At 39.9% G+C, this 19,526-nt stretch overlaps 1 protein-coding gene across 1 annotated transcript in view; it reads left to right on the top strand.

The window, feature by feature from the left end:
• Window positions 1-15,657: 15,657 nt before the first annotated feature.
• The window catches only part of LOC140730166 (uncharacterized), a 31,937-nt gene continuing 28,068 nt past the window's right edge, over window positions 15,658-19,526 (top strand). Inside the window, exon 1 of the mRNA XM_073050291.1 lies at window positions 15,658-15,911. Within this exon, the coding sequence (XP_072906392.1) occupies window positions 15,866-15,911 (46 nt within the window). The 5' untranslated portion in view covers window positions 15,658-15,865. The remainder of the gene's footprint in view (window positions 15,912-19,526) is intronic.

Genomic DNA, 19,526 nt, shown 5'->3' with positions numbered 1-19,526 from the left:
CTGATCAGGTCATTTGTATATTTTAATTCCCATCATTTTTTATTTGACACACTTTTGCAACATTTTTTCATGTTTGAGTTATTGAAGATGCATTACTTCATTAATTAGAGAATAGATTGGTTTACAAACAGTATTTACCCACAAAATATAGCTGATGTAAACATTATGTGAGATCTAAGAAGCTGATGCAATTTTAGTCTCCATTCAGCATTTGAGGATGATTTCAGCAAGTGCTACATTTGGGTAAGTGTCAAGGGATGATTCAGAATACAGTCACAGTCAGTTCTGTGCAGGTCAAGTACTTGATTCTGAATAAAGAAGGTAGGTGTAATTTCTCCCAGATGAGGGTGAAGGGATTTAAAAGTAAGAAAGACAGTATGAAGTATTTTTCTTGCTTACATGCTGCTGTAAGTTTTAGATCCTTATTGCTGCCTTTGAAAGATTGCACTGGAAGTTGTGTGTGTGTGTGAGATTATTTCTGCATTTATTTTTCAGATATATAACTTGATTTCTACCTACCCACCCCATAATCAGACTTTAAGGATGTAAACTTAATTAACCTGTAACTTTGTGGAACACTTTGCATAGTGTGGATTTATATTGGCTGTTTTAGTTTATTTGGTAACCCTACCTGAGTTCGAAATTTATGGGTTCAAGACCCAGTCCATTGCTACAGCATAAAAATCTCGTTAGATAGATACTTTATTGATCCCAAAGGAAATTACAGTGTCACAGTAGCATTACAAGTGCATAGATATGCAAATATTAGAACAGAAGTAAGAAAGAATATTTAAAAGTAAGTTACCTCAAACAGTCTAACAGGAGGGTCATCTCTTTGGCTATAGGTTGACTCAGTATGGAGCCTAATGGCTGAGGGTAAGAATGCCCTCATACTGTTGTTTTTTTTGGACCGGCGCAGTTGTCTTTGTTTATTACTAAAAGTTGCTCCTCTGTTCAGCCAAGGTGGCATGCAGAAGGTGAGTGAGACACATTGTCCAGGATTTTCCATAGGGTCTTTCGTTCTACCACTGCCTCCAGTGTGTCCAGTTTGACTCCTATAACAGTGCCAGCCTTTCTAATTAGTTTATTGAGCCTGTTGGCATCACCTTTGTTGATGCCATTGCCCCAGCACACCACTGCATAAAAGATAGTACTGGCGACAACAGAACACGTGAAGGGGAAGCCTGCATACTTCAAAGGACCTCAGTCACCCCAGGAAGTAGAGCTGACTCTAGCCCTTGTACACAGCCTCTGTGTTGGTGCTCCATTCAAATCTGTCATCCAGGTGCACCCCCAGTTACTTGTAGGTCCTCACCACATCAATGTCCTCACTATCAATAGTTACAGGAGCAGTGCAGGCTTAGTCTTCCTAAAGTCCATCACCATCTCCTTTGTGTTACTAATGTTGAGCTGCAGATGATTCAGCTTGCACCATTTGACAAAGTCCTCCACCAGGGCCCTGTATTCATCCTCCCGTCCTCCCTTTATACACCCAACTATTGCTGAGTCATCAGAGAATTTTTACTGATGACATGACTCGTATCTAAAGTCTGAGGTATACAGGGTAAACAGAAGGGAGCCAATACAGTCCCCTGTGGACCCCCAGTGCTGCTTATAGCCATGTCTGGCTCACAGCTCTGAAGCCACACAAACTGTGGTCTCCCAGTCAGGTTGTCCATTATCCAGGATACAACGGAAGTGCCCACCTGCAATGAACGGAGCTTTCCCCCAGCAATGAGGGCTGTACAGTGTTGAAGGCACTTGAGAAACCACAACATAAACCTCAGTGCTGCCTTGCTTATCCAGATGGGAGTAAGCTTTGTTAGCAGGTAGATGACAACATCATTGACTCAGTGTGTTCCAGGTAGGTAAACTGCAGAGGATGGAGAATTGTTCTGACCAGGCATTGGAGGTGAGCCAGGAGCAGCCTCTCCTGATGATGATGTCTTCATGATGTGTGAGGTTAGGGCCACTGGATGGTAATCATTCGAGGGTTTTGGTTGGCCCTTCTTAGGTACTGGGACAACACGTTTTCCAATAGTCGGGGCCCTTTCCAGGCTGAGACTCAAATTGAAAATGCGCTGGAGAAGTCCAGGCAGCTGCTCAGAACCTTTGGTGCCAAGGTAGCAGCATTTAGCATGACAGTGTTACAGCTTGGGCATTAGAGTTTGGAGTTCAATTCTAGTGCCGTCTGTAACAAGTATCTGTATGTCTTCTCCATGGAATGTGTGGGTTTTCTCCGGGCGCTCTGGTTTTCTCCCACAGTCCAAAGACGCACCGGGTAGGTTAATTGGTCCCATAATTAGGTTAGGGTCCAATCGGGATTTGCTGGGATGGCACAGATCGAAGGGCTGCGAGGGCCTACTCTACACTTGTATTGCTAAATGAATGAAATTGACTGAGGGATTGTGACACTGTTGATGTCTTCTCTGATTGTCATGTTACTGTCAATGGAATCTTACTGAATATAAAATAACTGCACAGTTCCTACTTTACTGAAATGATTACTCCTCATAAATAATTCATTCACTGCTGGCATCTTGCAAGAAATCTTTATCAATAATTTTTCCATTATAAAATGAAGAATGGGCCCTTTGCTAATTATCACACAGTAGGTTCCAGAAACATCATCTAACATCATGCCAGCCAAGAGTAAAACCTTTGCTTAGATTAAACTGCCATTAGGATAGCAATATGAGTGATTTGATAGCAGATATACAATAAATCAAATTCAGTCTTGAAAATTGGCACTGTTGGTTTGGAATTGTTTGGTAGGAATAAACAAGATAGGACATACATGGTAAATGGTAGGGCATTGAGGAATGCAGTAGAACAGAGTGATCTAGGAATAATGGTGCATAGTTCCCTGAAGGTGGAATCTCATGTGGATAGGGTGGTGAAGAAAGCTTTTGGCATGCTTTCCTTTATAAATCAGAGCATTGAGTATAGGATGTAATGTTAAAATTGTACAAGGCATTGGTAAGGACAAATTTGGAGTATTCTGTACAGTTCTGGTCACCGAATTATAGGAAAGATGTCAACAAATTAGAGAGAGTACAGAGGAGATTTAACCTAAGTTACAGAGAAAGGTTGAACAAGTTAGGTCTTTATTCTTTGGAGCATAGAAGGTTGAGGGGGGACTTGATAGAGGTATTTACAATTATGAGGAGGATAGATAGAGTTGACGTGGATAGACTTTTTCCATTGAGAGTAGGAGAGATTCAAACAAGAGGACATGAGTTGAGAGTTAAGGGGCAAAATTTTAGGGGTAACAGAAGGGGGAACTTCTTTACTCAGCGAGTGGTAGATGTGTGGAACGAGCTTCCAGTAGAAGTGGTAGAGGCAGGTTCGATTTTGTCATTTAAAAAAAATTGGATAGGTATATGGATAGGAAAGGAATGGAGGGTTATGGGCTGAGTTCAGGTAGGTGGGACTAGGTGAGAGTAAGTGTTCGGCACGGACTAGAAGGGCCGAGATGGCCTGTTTCCTTGCTGTAATTGTTATATGGTTGAATTCTCCATGAATACGAAGGAAAAGGAGTAAACTATTTATCCCCTACACGACAGCCTAGCAGAGGAAGAGGCACTTCAGCCCGTGATGTCTGTACTGACCATGATGCCAGTCTATTAATCTTACCTGCCTGCACATCTGTTTCTATTTGCCTGTTTATATGTCTCTCTAAATGTGTAAACATTGTTACAGTATGAGTGCCACGGTAGTGTAGCAGTTTATGTGACTCTATTACCACTTGGAGTGTCTGAGTTTGGAAGAGTTCAATTCCGCCATTCTCTCTAAGAAAATTCATACGTTCTTCCTGTGAGCATGTGGGTTTCCTCTGAGTGCTCTGGTTTCCTCCCACAGTCCAAAGATATGCTGGTTAGTAGGTTACTAGGTCATTATAAATAGTCCTGTGATTAGGCAAGGGTTAAATAGGTGGGTGGTGTGGCTGCAAGGGCCTGTTCCTCACTGTGTTACTAAATAAAATTCTGCTTCTACCACCTATGCTAACAGCACATTCCAGGTACCTATCACTCCTAATAAAAAAAAACATTTCTTACCCATCTCCTTTAAACTAACTCCTCTCACCTTTAACATTACCAACCTGTTTAAAAATAGCTGTCTACCATATTTGGCCCCTCGTAATTTTATGCACGTATTTCTGGTTGCCCCTTAGCCTCCAGTCCTCCAGAGTTCCACCATGGACCTGATTTATGATCCGGCTCCTTGCATTTGCCTGGAACTCTGAAATAAAAATTGTTCATACCTCTCAGTAAGTCAGGTAGCACCTGTGGAAAGTGAAACAGGTGAAAGACCTTTCATCAGAACTGAGAAAACTTCTGATAAAAGCTCTTCAACCTGTAAAGTTAACCCAGTTTCTCTTTCCATGGTGTGTTCGGATGCAAGATATTTGATCTGAAAAATTAACTCTGGTTTTCCTTTCCACTGGTGCTGTCTGACCTGCTGAATAATCCCAGTATTTTCTGCATGTTTTCTGATTTAATTCATGAAAAATTTGGCTTTACATTTTAGACTGTATACCCAAGTCCTCGATTTCTCCAACTAGTAGAAATCGTTTTTCTTTCTCTAGCCTATCGATTTCAATTCATCTTTGAAATGTTCAATGAGATTTCATCTTAATGTTTTCAATTGCAGAAATTCAGCACTTGTTCAAGCTCTCAATTTACTGCACACCCTCAAAGGCAAGTATATCCTTCCTAATGTCTGTAGCTTTGGCACATGTTTTACTACTTATTTTTCCAGGTCCTTCAGATATAATGCACAGCATTCCATTGGATATATTGATTTTCTACATTAGTCTGTGCACATTAAGCCCATGTCTGTCTGGTCCAATTCTGTTCTGTTATCACCATTTAGAAAGTTCAATTTTAATCCTTTTAGTACAAAATAGATTTTAGTTTACAAATGGTATTTTGTTTCCTAGATTTAATTCCAACATTATTTAGTTTGATTTTCTACCTTCAACTGTTTTGCTTGCAAGATCATAATTCCCCTTGAGTTTCAATTTTAACTAATAGTCTATGATTATATCAGATGTTTTCTGGAAGTCTGTACAAATAAATGTTGCCAATTTTTACTTTAGTTATCAATTTTAAAAATTGGTTAGCTTCATGAGATATGACATACCTTTAGGATTCTGCTAATTGCAATCAATAATTTAATAGGACCAGAAGATCAATTTGCACAGAAATAGAAAAACAAATTTCAAAATGTAATTTATAATTTTAACTGAAGGAACTTGTTTGCAGCTATAATAAACTACTAGATATTGAAAATTAGTTATAGTCAGAGTATTTATTAAGTTGCATCCAATGAAAGGAAGCAGTAGTCTTAAAAAAAATATATGATAGCCTCACGAGTGAATCTGCAGATGCTGGAAATAAATAAAAACACAAAATGCTGGCAGAACTCAGCAGGCCAGACAGCATCTATGGGAGGAGGTAGTGATGAGGTAGTGTGTACTTCCCCTTGATCTCTATTTGTACTGGATTTTTGCCTCTGATCTTGTATGCTCCTAAAAGATCTTGCCTTCAGATCTAACAAGCCAAAGAACATAACTTTATGCAATATCAACCCTACTAATTCCTTCTCAGATTTAGTCGCCCCAGGTGTGGGCATTCCACGAATTCAGACTTTGCCACAAATACCCTTTCTGCAATTTTTAATTCTCCCATTGTTCTCTGATACTGAATTAATTTATCTTGAGAACCATCCTTGACCATGAGAGCATACAGGTTGTGCGTATTCTTGCTTTGGTCTTTTTCTACAGTTAGCATTACTTTGGACTGGATAGACCATCATGCTCTGTTTCTTGGTTCCATGTTCAAAGTGGTATTGGATAATTATAACACAGAATGAGTTTTGTAATTATGTACTGGATTAATACATTCCAGTTGAGTAATGTAATACAGTTTTAACTTAAAAATTTTAATGATTAAAACACCTTTTATGTCAGAAACACTTCAAAAAATTACACTGTTGGTTCAGGCTATCTCCTCAAAAACCTTGCTGGCTCTGACCAACTGAAATATACGTGCATTTGTGGAATAAACAAATCTCTCGCACTTGCCCTTTTCTTGGATCCAGTAGAAACAGATTTTGTAGATGGATCATTCAGCCACATGGGAGATAGAACCATTCATTTTGCAGATTACATCCACATGTTGTTCCCCCTCCCCCCACCCCCACAATAGCCATATATGCTGACGTATGTATTTTGATAATAAATTTACTTTGAACTTTGAAGTTCCATTATATCTTTTATTACAGTGCTTCAAGAGTATTCCATTCTGGGAACAGACCCATTATCTTACTAATAGGTACATTCCTTTGGGAGTATTCTAGGAACAGCCATTATCTCTTTCTTGCTAACTTAGCTATTCCAAGTAATTTATCTTTTGAAACAACAGACATACACTTATGACTCTCTAAATTTATTCATCCCTACCCTACATACTTGATGATATTGTCCTACTTTAGTGTTCATACACCCCATCATTAACTGGAGGCAAATAGCTTTGCATGTTTAGCAAACTGGTCACAATTCCCTAGTTTCCTTCTCACTTTCTTTAAAGGAAAATTATATGAAATTTTTCTAATCAACAGATATGAGCCAAAGCTGACCAGAACTTTAACTGAACTAACCATATAAACATGGCTTCATGAAACATGTATAGAGAAGTGATAAAACACACATTTTATGAAGAAAATTGAACCAAGCACCCATCCTAAGAACTCAAAGGCACTCATCACTTATATTAAAATCAATTAAAATTTTCTGTAAGGGTCTGTAATAAAGCAAAATTTGATAATTAGTTACACTGAAAAGTTTATTGCTTTATCCATTCTAGGTATCAGAACTGCAATGGCCCATCCTTAAATTCATGGGAAAATGAAGTAAACTTATAATTGAGTTAAAATTATATCAAGGGTAAATTATATCCTGAAACATCAAGGGTTTATTCCTCACCATAGGTGCTGTCTGACCTGCTGAGATCCTCCAGCATTTTTTGTTATTCGAAGTAAATGCTGTAAAATGAACATCAATAGTGAAGCTACTTCCAATAATTAATATATACATTTTGCTTCAAAGGTTAAGTAAAATACTTTTTCATCTAGGCAATATTTGTATTTGGGAGTATAAAGCAAACTTGTCCTCTGGTGGCCTGTGTAATTGTACAACACAGTTACATATAATGTTTGTTTCTGTTGGAAATAAAGCAAACAGCATTATGTATAGAAGGTGGTTAAAATGATCACAACACTGTCAAAATTGACTTTACCTCCTTATTTTCCATACTCTTTAGCTCCTTCCTTCCTTGTCTTTCTCCCAAACTGTTCATTATAGTTCATTCAACCACACTTAGATGTATTTAACCCTGAAGGTCAGTTTTATCAATCAGTGTTTTTGTTTGCCTCCTTAAAATGCTTTACTGGGTGAGTGCAGTCAACTGTCCTAGAGGTGCAGGCATTTTAATTCCATCCACCAAGCATACCATGCCAAATGGAAGTTTTAAATGGACACTGCTTTGGTGTAAATTCAACCACTGTGCTTTTGGTAATTGTGTCAGCTGTCTGAATCTGGCAACATCTGAGTAATGCATTTTTGGTAAGAGTTTATGACAAAGTTGGGCATTTCATCTGTTGTTCTCGATGGACACGGAACATAGTGACTCCAGGTCAGTGATACATAGTGTGAGGAAAATGCTCAAATTTGTAGTTAACTAACAGAGCACCTCGAAAATAACAGATAGCAGAGACTGTGGGTACTAGAACCTGCAGCAACAAACAATCTGCTGGAGGAACTCAGCAGGTTAAGCAGCATCTGTTGGAGGAAAGGAACTGTCAATCTTTTTTTAATACAGGGCTTCAATCTGAGCTTACTGTTTCTCACAAAGATGTTGCTTACCCACCAATTTCCCCCAGCATTTTTTATTCCTGGAAGAGAACGGATTTGGGCAAAGTCAACAAGGATTGCTGAAAGGGAAGTTGCCTTTTAATGTATCTTTAAAAATTATTATGAGTTGCAACTAGCAGAATAAATAAGCATCAACCCGATGATGTATATTTGGACTATCTGAAGCCTTTCAGAAGATGCCAAACAAAACTAGGGTGAATGGTACTGCTAGTACACTACATAGGTTGAGGAAAAGAAAACAAGTAGTCTGTTAGGCTAGGGTTAGTAAAATGCTACGAGGATCACTTCTGAGACCTCAGTTGTGCATGATATGTACCTATGATTTAGATGAAGGATCAAGTGTAATAGCATATACAAGTTTGCAACAAATTAAAGACTTGCTCCCATCACAGGGCCCTGATGTGATTGTATTTGGAATATTGTGTACTAGTCTATTTTCCTCATCTAAAAGAAGGCTATACATGTAGTGGAGTGCAACTGAATTGATTCCAGAAATTGTGTATTTTCCAGATTAAGCAGACTAGGCCAGTATTCTCTAGACCAAGGGTTCCTCAACTGGGGTCCGCAGACCCTTTAGTTAATGATATGGGTCCATAGCATAAAAAAAGGTTGGAATCCTTACTCTAGGCTTAAGAATGAGCAATGAGCTAGTCGAAACATAGCACTCTTAAGGGGCTAAACATGTTTTATTGTGAAATGTGTTGTCCCTGACGAGAATGTCTTGAACCAGGAAATCATTCAGGATGGTGCAGATGTAAACAACTGGCCCTATGAATGGGCGAGCAGGCATGACTGAGAGGTGGGATTAAGTGGTATATTCTTGTACTTATTAAGTTTATCTAATCCTACATCTGTCTTCATTTTGTTTCCAATACAATTATTTAAATATAACTTGTAATTCCTTTGATTTTTGCCTTGGAAGATTCCATGTGGTAATTCTGTATTTAAGTTGCTTGAAATGCCATAGATGTCCAGTAGAGGGCGTTGATTTCAAATTTTGATGCTGAAGATTAAAAAAATGTTTATTGAGAACCTGCTGAAATCTGACCAACAGAAACCGAAGTGAGCAGCGACAGTGATCCACCAAGACTTTTAAATGTAGTATTATAATCAGTTATTGTTATTATTTTGTTTTAGAAAAGATTTCAAGGTCCTTTGCATTTTTCTGACATTTTTTGCTGCAATTATTTCTTAGGAATAAAATAAATTAATGTTGATAGTTATGAGGCCCCACACCATGTTAAATATAATTTACTAGTCATCCACCCACTTTAAATGTTTAGTTCTGCCTTCCTATTGTGCTCTACACTACATTAGCTATGCTCCAGAAGGGTAATATGCAAATTTCAAAACTGCATCTCCAATTTTGCAGTCCAAATGATGAACGGATGGAGATAGTGAACAGCAATGCCCACTTTTTGCCTGTCTTGAATATCCTATCCTTTCACCTGTTTCCTCTGTTGTAGTTTCCCTTTAAGTCATTCCAATTCTATGTGCTGCTACGTGTGCGTCAACACACACCTTTAACACAAACAGGCATATCAGTTAGGAGCTAGGTTAGGCACTTGAGTTGTCAATAAAATCATGGATGACCTTATTAGATTGCTGCCTGTTTCTAGTCATCCATCTATCTACGTTTGCTTTAAAAAGAGTTTGCTTTTACTGCCCTATAAGGAAGAATTCCAAAGACCCAATACACTTTGAAAGAGAAAATCCTCATTGTAGTCTTTAATTAGCAACATTTATTTTAGACCCTTGGTTTGAGAGAAAGTTGTATTTGGAAGATGGCATATATTGCAACTGTAGTGCCATGAGGAGAGGAATTGAATATTAATCAGTAGATAGTGGACCGGTGTTTTAGAATGGAGATGAGGAGCTATTTCTTTAGCCAGAGAGTGGTGAATTTGTGGAATTTCTTACCACAGGTGGCTGTGGAGGCCAAGTCATGGGTATATTTAAGGCAGAGGTTGATAGATTCTTGATTAGTCAGGGCATGTAGGATTACTGGGAGAAGGTTGAGATGGAAAATGAATCATATATGATGAAGTGTTGGAGCAGATTTGATGGGCCAAATGGCCTAATTCTACTCCTATATCTTATGGTATATGGTACTTTTGCTTTGTAGATAATCTAAAAGAAGTTTGTAAGTTGAATCATTTCAGCCTCTAACATATATTTTTGCAATAATATTTACATGGCTGGTCCAATTAAACTTGCTGTTGATGGGAGCCCACAGTGTGTCAATGGTGGGAATTCATTTCAGACTCAGGTAGTTCATCAATTTTTGGGGGAGGATTTGGGTGTAACTGGAGAAGCCAGCATTTATTGCTCATTACTAATTGACCTCGATATGATGTTGATTTTGAAACACTCAATCTTTCTAGAGAAGGTACTCTGTCATTACTGTCAGCCCAAGGGTACAGCAGGTAGATGAAGTAATGATGAAGAACTGGCGTTCCTTCTGCAGATTGCTGTTACCCAATCTTTGCACTGCAGTTGTTGCATGGTATTTATTTGACTGGTCCAGTTGAGTTGCCGATCAATAGTGATTTCCTTAATGATGAGGAATTTAGTGGTATTAGTACCCTTTAATGCATGAGCTGTTTGGATTCTTGCTTGTTAAGATGATCATTGTTGGTAGTTTTATGGTACAGGTGTTACTTATCATTCATCAGTTAATGCCTCAGTTTTGTCTCGGTCTTGTTGCATGCAGACATTGTGTGCTTCATTAGCTAAGGAGTTGCAGATAGAATTGAATACTGTGCAACCATTCCCACTCTGGCCTCATGATGGAAGAAAGGTTATTGATGAAGCAGCTGTGATGGTTGAATGACATTTGATCTGCAGTATAGAATTAAGGACCAAGTGGATCTAATTTTGTAACTTGGTTTGAGGTAGGTGATAGTAGGAGAGTATATATCAGTTAACTATGCAAGAGGTAATATAGAAACATCTCTCGCTTGTGTCTGAGCCATGGGAATCTCAGTAATTAACACAGTCCCCCTTCAAAAGTGTTTACTGATAACATTGATGGTAGTGTTAAAGGAACAATGAAATAAAACATTCTGAATGGCAGGAAATACTGAGAATTTTCTGGTGTTTCTAACAAAGGCTGTTAACAGATCGGTATGGGGTGAATCTCTAGGGATATACTGATTAGCAGTCCAGCCCACAGAGCTAACAGGATTTCACTTCTGAAGGCAAATCAACACCTGGAGATGGTTGAAACCTGAAGTGAAAGAAGAATATGATGGAAAAACATAGTAGATCAGGAAGCACTTGTGAAAACAGTGTCCTCTCCCAAATGTTAACCAGAATTTTGTCATTTCAACACAGGACCATCTTTTTTGAGATTTGTATAAATAACTGGATAATTTCCCCCTTTTTAAAAAGAAATAACTGGATAGAAATGGTCCCAACCTCCCTCCCATTTAACATGGGGGCTCTCAGCTCAGCAGGGGACTGAAAAAATGTTCGTTACAATGACTGCATGTGTTTTGTTGAAATTGCAATCACAAGTCGCCATGGTAACTTGGAGAGAGAACAGCATAGTGTGTCAACCAAATGACCCATGGGAAAGCGGTGGGGGGTCAACATCAGATTAATGATTTGTGTTTTCACTGAAGTGGTCCCTGTACGGTTAACACAGAGAATGTCATTAATCCTCAGTAGGTTCATGTATTTATAGGATTGATCTTTTGGCTGAAAATTGAGGAGTTACCATAGAACCAAATCATCACACAGAAGGAAGAGTAATGAAGAATGTTTGCAATTAACCAATGCAACAGTGCCATGTATATCCCCAGAGTTGACAAGATATGATAAAACTGTTATCAAACTGGAAATAATGTAATCAGGAGGCAAACAGATCTTTTGAAGTTATTTTTAAGGGAATGAAGTAGAACTGGTGTTTCTGTGCTGCTTGAATCTATGACCAAACTTGTTTTTATTGACTACACTAGGAGCCAGAAAGTTACTAAGAATTAATTTATATCTTTTCTCAATGATACACAACTACAAACAAAACAACAAAGGGCTAATAAAATGCTGACATGATCCTGGATACACTAAGGAATGTCTAAATGACTCAAAGATACACAAGAAATGAGTCCTATGTTTGTATATTTAAATCTGGATGGGTCTTGGAATATGATCTAAACATTGGACAGGAGCATGTGTGATGCTAAATTTTAATAAGAGCAAAAAATCAAAACTGTCAATATATTAATCTATCAGTGAACTTCAATTGTGCCCAAAGGAATCAATGGAAGTACATTTGTAAGCAAGTTAAGAGTAGATGAGTAAAGAAGGACTTGCATTTACAGTGTATGTCCATGGGATGCTTTAAAGCAATTTTACAACAATGTTTCAGTCTAGTCACTAATTAGGATACCTGGAAATTACATTTCCTGAGATGTCAATGTGTTAATGGCCAGGTAATCTGGCTTTGGTGATATTGATTGAAGAACACATATTAATTTGGACAATATTCCCTCTGCTAAAGAAAATGCCATGAAGTCAACTAGTGAAGGGAGATGAGGCACTCTCTCAATACTGATCTGAAGGGTTAGTGTGGAATTTCGTGCTTGGGTTTCTAGGGTAAGATTTCAATTGTTTAGATTTTAATTCAAGTGTGCTGCCAACTGAATGCTGAGTGAAAGTTTTGGAGTTGGTTGGTGGCTGTAGGCAGTTAGTTTTGACTAAATGCCAAACTATTCAATAAGTCTTTGTAGGCATAGTAGGCGGATTTTGGATTGATTTAAGTAATTGGTTGCATGCTAATCATCAGATATTTTTTATTGCTCATAATGCTTGGGTGTAGGGATCAATGTTCTTGTCACCACTGTTCATCAGCATTGATGAGAGCTTACCACAGGCTCATGGATGATACAAAGATTGTGCTAATAGAATAGGTGGAACATGAATTAATATGGAAATTAATGAATTAAATATTAAACTTATTGAAAGTAAGAAATAGATGAATAACTGGTACTGTTTTGATAAACTTTTAAATTTATTTTTGGAACTATTATGATCTAACAATAATATTGTACACATTGTATTGAAAGGACCGAGAGGTAGGCAGAGGGGTTGGAGTGGTTCTGTTGGTAAAAAATGAAATCAAATCTTTAGAAAGAGGTGACAAAGGAGCAAAGGTGTAGAATCGTTGGTAGATTTAAGAAACTGCAAGGGTAAAGAGACGATGGGAGTTATATACAGACCTCTGAACAGTAGCAAAGATGTGGTCTACAAATTACAGTGGGAGATAGAAAATGTGTGACAAAAGACAATGTTATGATAATCATGTGGGTGTCAATGTGCAGGTAGATTGGGAAAATCAGGATGGTGCTGGATCCCAAGAGGAGGAATTTGTAGAATACCTATGAGATGGCTTTTTAGAGCATCTTGTGATTGAGCCTGCTAAGGTATCAACTATTCTGGGTTGCATGTTGTGCATTGAACTAGGATTAATCAGAGATCTTAAGTGGGTAGTGACAGAATCTGTGAAATTCATTGCCGCAGGCAGCTGTAGAGACCAAGTCGTTGGATATATTTATGGCTGAGGTTGATAGATTCTCGATTAGTCAGGGCATGTAGGAATATGGGAGGGAAGGCCCCAAGGGAAATGGATCAGCCATGATGAAATGGTGGAGCAGACTTGATGGGCCAAATGGCCTAATTCTGCTCCTATAGCTTATGATCTTAGAAACATAGAAAACCTACAGCACAATACAGGAACTTTGGCCCATAAAGCTGTGCCGAACATGTCCTTACCTAAGAAATTACCAAGGGTTACCCATAGCCCTCTTATTTCTCTGAGCTCCATATACCTGTCCAGGAGTCTCTTAAAAGACCCTATCATATCCACCTCCACCACCATCGCTGGCAGCCCATTCCATACACTCACCACTCTCTGCATTAAAAAAATAAATTACCACTGATATTTCCTCTATACCTACTTCCAAGCACCTTAAAACTGTGTCCTCTCGTGTTAGCCATTTCAGCCCTGAGAAAAAGCCTCTCACTATCCACACAATCAATGCCTCTCATCATCTTGTACACATCCATCAGGTCACCTCTCATCTTCTGTAACTTCAAGGAGAAAAAGCTGAGTTCACTCAACATATTCTCATAAGGCATGCTCCCCAATTCAGGCAATATCCTTGTAAATCCCCTCTAAACCCTTTCTATAGTCTCCACATCCTTCCTGTAGTAAGGTGATCAGAAATGAGCACAGTACTCCAAGTGGGTCTGATCAGGGTCCTATATAGCTGCAACATTACCTCTTGTCTCTTAGACACAATCCCACAGTTGATGTAGGCCAATGCACTGTATGCCTTCTTAACCACAAAGTCAACTTGCGCAACAGCTTTGAGAGTCCTATGGACTCGGACCCCAAGATCCCTTTGATCCTCCACACTGCCAAGAGTCTTACCATTAATACTATATTGTCATCATATTTGACTTACCAAAATGAACCACTTCACACTTAACTGGGTTGAACTCCATCTGCCACTTCTCAGCCCAGTTTTGCATCCTATCAATGTCCCGCTGTAACCTCTGACAGCCCTCCACTTTATCTACAACACCATCAGCCTTTGAGTCATCAGCAAATTTACTAACCCAACCCTCCACTTTCTCATCCAGGTCATTTATAAAAATCATGAGGAGTAGGGGATCTATCCTTGAACAGATCCCTGAGGCACACCACTGGTGATCAACCTCCATGCAGAATATGACCTGTCTACAACCACTCTTTGCCTTCTGTGGGCAAGCCAGTTCTGGATCACAAAGCAATGTCCCCTTGGATCCCATGCCTCCTTACTTTCTCAATAAGCTTTGCGTGGGGTACCTTGTTAAATGCCTTGCTTAAATCCATATACACTACATCTACTGCTCTACCATCAATCAATGTGTTTAGTCACATCCTCAAGAAATTCAATCAGGCTCGTAAGGCATGACCTACCTTTCACAAAGCCATGCTGACTATTCCTAATCATATTATGCCTCTCCAAATGTTCATAAATCCTGCCTCTCAGGGTCTTCTCCATCAACTTATCAACCACTGAAGTAAGACTCACTGGTCTATAATTCCCTGGGCTATCTCTACTCCCTTTCTTGAATAATGGAACACCATCTGCAACCCTCCAATCCTCTGGAACCTCTTCTGTCCCCATTGATGATGCAAAGATCATCATCAGAGGTTCAGCAATCTCCTCCCTCGCCTCCCACAGTAGCCTGGGGTACATCTCATCTGGCCCCGGTGACTTATCGAACTTGATGCTTTCCAAAAGCTCCTACACATCCTTTCTTAATATCTACATGCTCAAGCTTTTCAGTCTTATATGCTGATGAAGATAGATACCATTCCCTTTTTGGATGTTTGGTAGAGCTTGAAGTTAATCTGTCCCACTGAGTTATTTGAACACACCGAATCAGTTGCTATCTCTTTGACCATGTCATTCCAACATCCAAGAAGCCCAATGCAACTGTATTGCTCAACTCGATTAAGATTTGCCTTTTGTCTTCTGATTGCAGAGATGGTTTGTCGTACTGTCACATTTTTTTCCAATTTGAGCCATAAATTCCTGTCGATGATTTGCACAGATAGATTAGCTCTAGGAGGGAGTCGCAACTTGATTTCTCAACCAAAGCCATGCATAAAAACCAGCACTTTTAAATAAGTAACAGGGCATGGTAAGCTTCGCCATCTCGGTGTGTGGGTTTTAGTGATACTGTCCCAGGTCCCCTGCAGATCAAGGACACACTCCGCCGCTCATGTAAGTCAAGTAAGCATGCACAAGGTGAAACAAGTCTTCCAGCATTAGAAACACCAGGTAGACTCGCCATTCTTCAGAATCTGCAGGGAGTCGCAGTTGCTGGTTGTATGTGCCACGTGTGAATACAGCACAACCCAACTTTCTCCAAATGTTTCGGTTTCTGCGGACAGTGATTCAGATGCGAAACATAAACTGTAAGTGCTTGGTTTAAAACAGATTACATTTTAGTTTATGTTGTTTAAAATTATACTGGGGTCAATTAAAAGTGGTATGATGGGTTCCAAATTGTTGGAGGTTGGACCTGATCACACTCATCTTCAAAATTGTCGGCACTCATACCGAAATCCTTGGCTGAAAAATATGGACTCTGAATTGGAGTTCCATGCAGCTCATCTCCCCGTAGCTGGACAGTAACTGTTCATCACCGAATCTGCGTATGGGTTAAACGGGACAGCTCGTACGTCACGAGAGACAAATGAATTGAAACAACACAACAAAGAGCTTAATGGGTTTCTGGAAAAGGTAAAGTACCAGCATCGACACTCTCAGGTTTTTCGTTTTCAAGAATTAATATTGGCAAAATTGCAGATGATTTACCCCAGTATCTTTCCCAATGTATTTTATCTTATTATTTCGTTAATGCTCCTTTTTCTTTCCACCCCCCCCCCCCCCCACAAACCAATTTGACCTAAAGGTGAAAGGACGTGGGATTGATTAACCAATTCATCTGGTAACTAAGCTGTCTATGATGATTCTTTCCTTCCTCATCGTCTCTGTCCCTGCCTCCTGCTTTCCCCATATCTCCCAGATGTTTTTGGTCTCTAATTGAAGAGTGAAGTGCTTCAATATATCAAGGTTCAGAGTATGCTTCTTGGTAAGGTACAAAGGAGGGGAAAGTTAAATTACATTGTTCGTGAAGTTGGATTTATTTTCCTGAAACCAGGGAAGATTATAATTTGTATTCCTGATGGGAAAAGTTCCTGTTTCAGTGTAAGGTCTTGTCCCTGTTTCAGTGTAAGGTCTTGTCCCTGTATCGGTGTAAGGTCTTGTCCCTGTATCGGTGTAAGGTCTTGTCCCTGTATCGGTGTAAGGTCTTGTCGCTGTTTCAGTGTAAGGTCTTGTCCCTGTTTCAGTGTAAGGTCTTGTCCCTGTTTCGGTGTAAGGTCTTGTCCCTGTATCGGTGTAAGGTCTTGTCCCTGTTTCAGTGTAAGGTCTTGTCCCTGTATCGGTGTAAGGTCTTGTCCCTGTTTCGGTGTAAGGTCTTGTCCCTGTATCGGTGTAAGGTCTTGTCCCTGTTTCGGTGTAAGGTCTTGTCCCTGTATCGGTGTAAGGTCTTGTCCCTGTTTCGGTGCAAGATCTTGTCGCTGTTTCAGTGTAAGGTCTTGTCCCTGTATCAGTGTAAGGTCTTGTCCCTGTATCGGTGTAAGGTCTTGTCCCTGTTTCGGTGTAAGGTCTTGTCGCTGTTTCAGTGTAAGGTCTTGTCCCTGTTTTGGTGTAAGGTCTTGTCCCTGTATCGGTGTAAGGTCTTGTCGCTGTTTCAGTGTAAGGTCTTGTCCCTGTTTCGGTGTAAGGTCTTGTCCCTGTTTCGGTGTAAGGTCTTGTCCCTGTATCGGTGTAAGGTCTTGTCCCTGTTTCAGTGTAAGGTCTTGTCCCTGTTTCAGTGTAAGGTCTTGTCCCTGTATCGGTGTAAGGTCTTGTCCCTGTATCGGTGTAAGGTCTTGTCCCTGTATCGGTGTAAGGTCTTGTCGCTGTTTCAGTGCAAGATCTTGTCGCTGTTTCAGTGTAAGGTCTTGTCCCTGTATCAGTGTAAGGTCTTGTCCCTGTTTCAGTGTAAGATCTTGTTCCTTGGTCTTTCAGGAAGCAAAATGCCACTCTTCTCCTTTCAAGTTTCAGCCACCCTGTTATTTATGGTTTTTGTTTGTATCACTGTCTGTTGTTTCACTTTGTTGGCAGAGCTTTCAATCAATTTTCATTTGACTACTTCCAGAACAGCAGTTCAGTTGGAAAAATTGGAAATTTAGATCACTTTTATAAATCTCTGCAACCGTTAACCTCGTTTCCCATTGCTGTGAAATTTGGGACAAATTACCAGCTTAAGTCTACTGAAGCATCTTTCCTCACATCCTGAGTGGGAATAAACAACAATCCCTGCCCAAACTGTAAACTCTTCTCAGAAAGCATTGAATGGCATGCAGCAACAGAAGATTGTCAGTTTTCATAATTGTTAGTGATGCAACTAGAATTAAGAATAGACCTACATAGAGAGGATATGGACAGAACGTTTCTTATAGTGGGGGAGTATAGGACCAGGGGGTACTGCCTCAGAATACAAGAACATCCTTTTAGACTAGAGATGAGGAGGAGCTTCTTAAGCCAAAGGGTGGTGAACCTGCAGAATTCATTACCACAAATGGCTAGGGAGGTCATTTCGATTAGCAAGGGTGTCAGCGGTTACAGGGAGAAGACAGAGAAAAGGAGTTGAGAGGGATAATAAATCAGTCATGGTGGAATGGCAGACCAAACTTAATGGGCTGAGAAACCTAATTCTACTCCCATTTCTTTTGGACTTATGATCTGGTGAAGGGCTCTTTTCAACCCAAACCATTCACCGCTCTGTAGAGTGGTGCTAGAGTACTGAGTCATTCCCATAGTTGTGTCTGTTGGTTACAAGAATTTCATTCAGGTAGGTGTTATGTTTTGTAACTCCAAAGTACAAAACTAATCAAAATAAAAACATAGAGCCAGGAACAGCGTGTCTAACTTTGTTTTCACTTTTAGTGGAGTGTGTGCATTTGATGTGGTGGTGTAATGAAGGATGTCATTCACCTAATTCTACATACAACCCATAGCAAATTAAACAAAAAAGAATGATTAATCAAACAATATATTTACAATTTTACTCAAATATTACTGATATATTAAAAACACTACACTCCTTCCTACATAGCTATAAAGTCCAACTCAATGTGGAATGCACCTCAACTATACACACATTATACATGTGGAAAGCAGCCAGTGAGTGAGCGGGCCAGTGAAGGAGTGGAGATTTGAGGCTTTGACTCGAGAGATTCTGGCAGTTTTGGCAGTTGGACTGTGTAATCAAGTCAATCAAGATTTGAATAGCTCAGCAGAAAGCCGTTGATTAGACAATCAAGATTTGAATAGCTCAGACTCAGCAGAAAGCAGCTGATTGGGCAATTGAGGTCAGGTGACCAAGCAGTTTGAAAAGCTCAAACAAATAAATAGAGGGTTACCTCAAGCGGAGCGGCCTGTGGAACGTGGCCAGTGAGTGAGTGGGCCAGTGAAGGAGTGGAGATTTGAGGCTTTGACGAAAAGAGGCTTCACTACAAGTGAGGTAAGGTCGGGTAAGTTCCTTTCAAAGGAGAAAGTTTCAAAAGTTGAGGCAAGTATTGGGTAGGTCATGGCAGCTGAGATCAGCCCCATGGTTTGTTCATCCTGCAGCATGTGGGAAATCAGGGATATTTCCAGTGTGTGATGGAAGCGTGTCCAACTGCAGCTTCTGGCAGACTGCATTGAGCGTCTGGAGCCGCGATTGGATTCATACTGGAGTATCCGCAATGCTGAGAAAGTCGAGCAGCGGATGTATTTCCTGCGGCTCTTGAGGAAATACGGTCTTGCCTCAGGAATTGCTGCTGCAGTTCTACACTGCAGTCATTGAGTCTGTCCTGTGCACCTCCATCATTGTGTGGTTTGGAGCTGCCACCAAGCAGGATAGAACCAGACTACAGCGCACAGTGAGGACTGCCGAGCGCATCATTGGAGACTCCCTGCCCTCTATTGTGGACCTG

This window comes from Hemitrygon akajei, chromosome 7 (genome assembly GCF_048418815.1).
Source record: "Hemitrygon akajei chromosome 7, sHemAka1.3, whole genome shotgun sequence".
NCBI lineage: Eukaryota > Metazoa > Chordata > Chondrichthyes > Myliobatiformes > Dasyatidae > Hemitrygon > Hemitrygon akajei.
The sequence above is the reverse complement of the archived record's forward strand: the minus strand, read 5'-3'. Positions and strand labels throughout refer to the sequence as shown.